This window comes from Neurospora hispaniola, assembly GCF_033458365.1.
Source record: "Neurospora hispaniola strain FGSC 10403 chromosome Unknown B0T23scaffold_7, whole genome shotgun sequence".
In the NCBI taxonomy this organism is placed as follows: Eukaryota; Fungi; Ascomycota; class Sordariomycetes; order Sordariales; family Sordariaceae; genus Neurospora; species Neurospora hispaniola.
Genome location: NW_026944412.1, coordinates 2,370,356 through 2,377,461, shown reverse-complemented (window position 1 = coordinate 2,377,461; position 7,106 = coordinate 2,370,356). Strand labels below are relative to the sequence as shown.

The 7,106-nt window shown below is 52.8% G+C and overlaps 2 protein-coding genes across 2 annotated transcripts; both read right to left on the bottom strand.

Annotated features, from left to right (window-relative positions):
* Positions 1-617: 617 nt before the first annotated feature.
* On the bottom strand, positions 618-3,537 carry B0T23DRAFT_431652 (uncharacterized protein; the record flags this gene model as incomplete). Its single annotated transcript, XM_062840335.1, has 2 exons — positions 618-2,787; positions 3,383-3,537. 2 exons carry the CDS (start codon positions 3,535-3,537, stop codon positions 618-620), a joined length of 2,325 nt encoding a protein of 774 aa, XP_062690159.1.
* A 1,847-nt stretch (positions 3,538-5,384) lies between these two features.
* Positions 5,385-6,967, bottom strand: B0T23DRAFT_456114 (kinase-like domain-containing protein). Its single transcript, XM_062841261.1, has 3 exons — positions 6,655-6,967; positions 5,550-6,603; positions 5,385-5,490 (listed from the first exon to the last, which is right to left on the bottom strand). The coding sequence occupies exons 1-3, from the start codon at positions 6,738-6,740 to the stop codon at positions 5,458-5,460; spliced, it is 1,173 nt and encodes a 390-aa protein (XP_062690158.1). The 5' UTR covers positions 6,741-6,967; the 3' UTR covers positions 5,385-5,457.
* Between the last annotated feature and the right edge of the window lie 139 nt (positions 6,968-7,106).

Genomic DNA, 7,106 nt, shown 5'->3' with positions numbered 1-7,106 from the left:
GGTGTTGTATGTTTTTTGACTTTTTTTGGTGTAGTGGAGCGACAAAAAAAGGGCGATGGGGGTTCTCATCTCTTTCTTCTTAATTCTCACAAGTTTGTACCTCTTTTTAGTTTGTCCCGGCTTTCCCCTCAAGCCGTCCGATAGTTCGCGGTGGTTTGTTGAGTTGGGACGTTTTGTTCATATACATGTTATTGTGCAATTGAATATGCAACTCATACGATAATCATTCTCAACTGTACTGCATTTCACATACTGTATGGAAGACCAGATGGTATGCAGTTAGTCAATCCATCATATTTCCTTCCATCTGCCGTTGGAACTATCCCACAAACTGCCTGAAGATGTCATCCATACAGATACAAATACGAAAACTTTACTTGGTTGTCATTATACGTATTGCAAAAAGAGCATAAGAAAACCCCACAGCTCATGCCTAAACTCCACTTGAACTACACCGCGGCACTGCCCGCTCGCTTGTAGCATGCATGCTCTTCATAAAGAAAAGAGGACCATCCCCCCATGACATAGGAAAAAGAACTCGTCACATGTTCAAACATAACTGACAAAAAGGAAGTCAATTGCCATCTCCCACACCAACTCCCTCCTTATCCAACCCCTCACCCAGTAACCCTCCTCACCCAAAGCGTAGTAGGCTCAAAAGTCGCCTCCTTCTCTTGCCTCTTATACGCCCGATGCAACTTCAGTCCCAGCTCGTACATCTGCCTCTGCACCTCCGCCAGCTCTGTTTTTAGGCCTTCGACTTTTTGTTTTTCTATTTCGCGCTTGCGGCGGACTGCCTCGCTGTTCAGAATGTTGTCCGTCGGCATTAGCTCCGTCATCTGCTTGATGGAGCGGGTGATGTTGATGCGACGGTTGCCAAGGGCTTGAATTTGAGCGTCGTAGAGTGCTACACGCTCGGAGGCGGTGAGGTCTTTAGGACTGGAAGGCTTGCCGTCATGGAGGGACAAAGCTTCGAGTTCAGGAGGAGCCGGAGGGAGGGATTTGTTAATGTCGGAGGGGGTGGCGGAGACGCGCCTGGGACTAGGTTTGGGTCCATTTGCGATACCGACTCGACGGTCGCGGGCAGCGGGAGATTCGCGGTCGATGACACTCTCGTAGGGGGAGACGATTTGGTCTTTGAGGGAGACGACGATGGGGACTTGGTTTTTCTTGTAGTCGAAGCCTTCGAGTTTGGGTCTGCTTCTGTTCATGATGGATTGTACCGGCTCTTCGTCCTTGGGGCTCTCTGAACGACGCCGCTGCGAAATGCTGGATACTGAGGGCTGATAATCGCTATTGTCATGGAAATCATCCAGGGACTCGCGTGGGGCGTGGGTTATGGTGGATATGCTGGTCGCATACGTTGTCACGCTGAAACGCGAAGGGGGTTGTGTACAAGGTTCATCGTCTGGAAGCGGGCTGGCAGCCACGGGTTGGGTGGTAGGAGGCTGTTGCTTCGGTATCGGCACCCCAGATTGCTGCTGGGAGTAAACTGAAGAGAAAGAGTCCTGGGATTGATGGTTGGCGTAAGATGAGGTAGGCTTCCTCTGAACCGAATTCGATTGTGGGCTGGAGTTCACAGGAGAAGTGTTTGTTGGTGAAACAGGGGTGAAGGCCATCGGAGGGGGAGGACCCATACCGTCACGTTTGAGCTGCTGGGCTGCTACGAACGGTGCATCTCCTCGTAAGGTAATCGCAGAATACGGTGGACTCGGATAAATTGGACTTCTCACCGGTCGCGGTGTCGTCGCAGACTGCGGGTGCACCTGAGACGAGGATATGACTCTCTGGCCGGGGTCCCGTGGCGCAAACCCCATCGGTGCACCAGCACGAGCTGGCGGGGACATTTGATTCCGTCTAGGAATACCCAGAGACAACTCGGGTCTTTGGCTATGTCCAGCATCTTGCGACACAACCCGTCTACCATCGCGATCGGGTATCCTCAGTGGGGGGACCTTAGGATTACCACGGACGGGATCAACGATGGCTGTTCGACCGCTTGGTCCACGCCAACCAGGACGATTGGCCGCGAAAGCTCCTGCTGCCGGGTCTGGCCCGCTTTCTCGTGGGCTCGCGCTCACCATCCTCATCATTCTATCCCTGGCAGAAGCCATTTTCGGCTGTGGCCCTGCAAACGGCGGCGGCGGCGGCGGCAGCTGGCGAGCGAATCTTGGATCTGGGCCATAGGGAGCACCGGGCGGAGGCCTGTTCAGCGGACGGCCATGCGCGCTGTCGAGATGTTCGCCGGTTACCGGATCAAACAAAGGTAAACCCGGTCCAGGGGCCCGGGGTTGTCGGGATGGGGGTGCACGATTCACATGAGTATTGCGAAGGGCCGCGTCCGAAAGTCTGCGCTGGCCACGGCGCATCACGTTGATGCTGGCCGCAGCATTGTGCTTCGATGGAGGTGAGTGGGAACCCGGACCCTGGTAGTGTGGATGTTGGGTCCTCCCATAGGGCTGAGGTTCGGAAGCTCCTTGCGCCGTCTCCTCATATTCTTCCTCGATCGGGGAGACATCGCCCGGTGGAAGGATGGGAGGCCGATGGTGGGGCTGGGTATAGCTCGGCTCTGGCGAGCTGGGGGGCGAAATCTCCTCGCCCCCTCGATAGCGTTGAAAGTGATGGGACGCCAGCGTGCTAGGTTGCTTGGGGTCGTGGGGTGCAAGAGGCGGAGAATTTTCCGAGTAGATTGACGAGGTGGGTCGGCAGGGTCGGTAGGTCTGCTTTTGCTGAACGGCTGTGAGACGTCGCGGGTTTCTGGGCGGGGGTTGCACCGGGACGGTCTTGCTACAAGTCGGCGAAGAGTGGTTAGCTTTACCGTGATCGTAACAGTCACAGCGCCCAATTGAGTGGGCGGCTGTTCGCTTATCGACTAAGGAACCTAAGCTTTGCTGAAGGGATAAGAAGACGATTTGGCCAACATTGAGAGAAAGAGATGAGGGAGAGCAACTGTTCTTCGCGAGGTATTCTTGCCTACACATCGCTTGATGTCGCTCGAACAGGCAAGGTGGGACGAGGTTGTAGATAAATGATGCATAGCAACGGAAGGGGCGTGGTAGTGGCATGTGTTTGTTTTACAGGCGCGCAGCATCCTGTCAACCAGGCATATCGTGGCACAGCGAACACGAGCAGCCAGCGGAGGCTGATGGAAGCTGTCCAGCTCAGGCGTGCAATCCACCACTTAGAGACATCTAGCGTATGGGACTAGTAAAGAAACCCGCCCTGCAGCTTGTGTCAAGGGCACCGGTTCAGCTTGTCCAGCTGAATACCGACAACCAGACAACAAAATGCTGGGAGAATTCCTGCCTTGTGACACACGATGGACAAAGGAATGAATGTGCCATTGAGATACGGAATGGGGAATTGGAAAACAAATGCTTACTGTCCAGATACTGCAGCACTTATGCCCAGGCCGGTAACCGCATGAGATGCAGACAGAGGTTGGTCAACGTCCTTGCTGTCGCTGTCGTCGTCGAGGAACTCGAACCTGGTGGGGGCGGCACGCCTGAGAGGAGCGAGCTTGGTTTGGGCGGGCATTTTCAGGTTTTGACCCAAGTTGATATCCTGTTGTCTTCCTAGTCCACGATCTTCTGCGCTTATGCTGGGTAGGTAGGTTGCAAGATCGTCAAGCGCCGGACACGGGTTGGAGCATAAACAACCTCGAGAGCCGAGACGGGCGTTTCCTAGCTCGGTCGAATGCTGCGGGCACGGTATTAGATATTAAAATTCGAAGAAGAAGGCCAAAATCGGGACCAAGAATTCCGAAGTCAAAATATCTGAGTGAGTGTCTGCCAACCCGGCCAGCAGGGATGCGTTTCAGTCTAAAGAGGCCTGGAACGAAAAGGTCTTGGGATTGAACGAATCGTCAGGATGCGAGAGGTGGCCGGCAGTTTTTAAGCGTGGCCGTTTCCCGCGACCCGGAGAACAAGTCGACCGTGTCTGATGCTGTGTGAACCCGGGGGGGAAATAAACTTTTTGCTGAACCGTCGTACCTGTCCGTAAGGTATGTATGGCCAGTCGCTCACCCCCAGACGGCCCCCAGGTCTGATGCTATGTCCAATCCCAAAGTAAGGACTGGCGTAACGCGTTGCGAGATTCTGTTTGGGATGCTGAACCGTTGGCTGTCGTTGATGGGTGAAGTTGAAACAGGCTGGGGTCGCTCGTGATTGGTTGAGAGGAAGCGGTACCAGAAGATTGGAATGGATGATGCGAAAATTGTGAGGAGGAAGGGAGAAGGGCACGATGTAAAAGGAAGAGACAGCTGAGGATTGAGGAAACACCTACAAACTTAGTCTTGGACGTTTTTCCAATTCAATACTTCTCTACGATCCATCCTGCATGATATAAGATTATTCAGGACCGTTGAAACTTCCGAGCTCCCATCCCAAGATGTGAGGTGAATTGGGTGACCAGACGGCGGCGGTTGATCAACGCCCAGCACCGAACCCCAGCAATGGAACCATCCATAACTAGGTAGCAGCCCTGTTACCCCATACTGTTCCTGTAAACAAACCTGGTATTTCCCCTGCTCATCTTGCTGACTGCCCTACAGCGGGCTAGTTTCTTGATTCCTGGCCCCTCGCGAAACGTCACTTCACCACATCCGCGGTCTTCTAGGTTTTCTGTTTGTCGTCATTGTCGAGGTTGCAATCGGCGGAAGGTATTCTTCTGTCTGTTCGCCTCTTCCTCGGCGTTGGAAGAATAACTTGACGGTAGATTGCTCTTCCAAGTTTTGTCAACAAACGGCAGGATGGAAGATGAAGGGAATGTTCCATGTTTCACAACTTAGGTTGGATGGTCAACCACAACCCCCCATCCGATAAACGTCCAACATCCCCGCTTCACCCGCAATTTGTTTGGATGAACGTTACTTCCCACCAGTTCTGTACCTGCGTCGAATTGTGGACGCCGCTTGCAGGGGTGAGCTCGTAGCTCACAGCAGCCCACAGCGGCAGAGCGCTCATCCAACATCACGCGCACGGACCCGTCCGGATTCCACTTCTTTACACTGTCCAACATTTTGAGAGGTGCCAGATGCTTTCTTTTCCCCGTTCCAGTATCTTTTCTTTTTGTGCTCTGCTCACCTGTTGCTTATTTCGATCGATAAATGAGGATGATTTCGATTTTCTTGGGAAATTGTTTCTTCGTTGCAAACTCGTCCACAACGCTCTCTGTGGTTTCAAAGACGGAGTTCATCAAGCCTGGGTTGCGGTACGGGTCAAGTTTGGCTCTGGGCTACAGCGCATACAACCATCAAGTAATCTTCTTGGCTCGACTGAGTCGGAGTTCAACACAAAGAAAGAGTACATCGAAAGGCTTTCACCCGATTCTCAAGACAAAGTCACAAGCTCCATCCAGAACAAACTCCTATATTTCCATCATACTCACCCTACGCCCTTGGAGAAAGAGGTAACACCGCCCACCGCGTCCATCAACTTGGTTGTCAACAAATAATCATCATATTTCATCCATACAGCGGTATCGGAGTGCCTAACTCACGTGCACCCGTTAGCAAAGGGTCGTTTTGATACCGGAGATAGGTCACATACCTCATCAGCCGTAGTTCTCCCGCTATCATACTTCACGAGGCCACTTATCAGTTCCCTCCAATCCTCAGTTACATCCGGAAGAATTCTGTCCCATGAGCGACATTCGAACTCGCGGTAGATGTCAAAGGGAGGCGTCCTAAAGCTCACGGCCTCGGGCCAGCTCTCCCTCGTAGGTGACCCAATGGTCTTGAATATGCTAAGAATGAGACCCAGTTGATTCCCGTCCTCATGCACAGCTCGGGACTCGAATAGGTGCTTGTTCGCCCCTCTTCTGCAGCACTCGGCAAGCATCACGCCTGCTCCCCACATGTCGACAGGAGGCCCATATGAGTGATTCCCGAACAAGACTTCGGGGGCTCGGTAGGGGCCGGTACCAATATCCAAGATCTTGTTGTCTGCGGGCTCCGTGGCTGCTGACAGGGTCGGATGCCAGGAGGCTCCAAAGTCGGAAAGGTAGGCTGGCCCTGTGGGGGATTCAAGGAGAATAGCCGAAGGCTTGACATCGCGGTGGATGATTCCCTGGCCATGTAAAGAGGCCAAAGCAGCAAAGACATCCCTGAAAATGATGCGGATTTGGCTGTCTGTGAGAGGCGCCCGCTCCCGGAGGCTCTCAAGAGTCAGCGGCATGTATGGAAAGACTAAGACCAGACGCTGTTCGTAGTCTCGAAAGGTGTCGAGCAAAGGGATGCATGGCTTGCTTAAGAGGCCCAGGAGCTTTGCCTCCCGTGTTGGATTGTGAGGCTCAATGTTTCTAGTCTCAACGATGACCTTGAGCGCCCTGTCGCCGGCTCTGTAGACATCGGCAGTCACGCCGCTCGTAATGTAGTAGCAGTTTTGATAGTCACCAATGGTAACTCCAGGATCCACTTCGGCGTTCCCATCTTCATCCTGTTCGTTAGACACAGCCGTTGCGGCCTGATCTGCCTCAGAAGATCCAAAAGGGGACTGGTTGCAAAACTCATCATACTCCTCCCTGGTGCGTGCAGATTCATAGGCGTTTTTCTCCAGGGCAAAGGCGTTTTCACTCAGTCCTGCCGCGGCCACAAACTGCTGTCTTGTTAATTGATAAGCATATGTGTCAGGTGATGTGCAAAGAGCGACTTACAGTTTCTGGATATTGTCATATCGTTCTGAGGCCGTCAGGCTTTGTTTCCAGGTCATCCCGGGACTCTCGGGAGGAGAATGGGACATGTTGAAATATTTCCAGTCACCCTGCCCAAAAGAAGGAGTGCACGATGTGTCCAAGTTTTTGTTCTCAGTTAACTTTCAACGCACAGCTGAGATCTACGACACTGAGTGAGAGAAAGATGATGAATTTCGAAGACAGGAACCAATCGAAACATCAAAGGATCATCGATTCTCGAATCTGGGGTTGGACTTGGCGTCAGGTGAAAGTGTTTGGCATTTCGATTTTGGTGGAGGTACGCACGATTGAGTAAGCAATTGCATTGGACACAACGCCGGACTCAGGGGTTAGTTACGTCAGGAAAAAGGTACGTACCGTCGACTCTCAGCTCAGGTTGCTCGGCCCGGAATTGGGCTGTAACGTCTCATGCT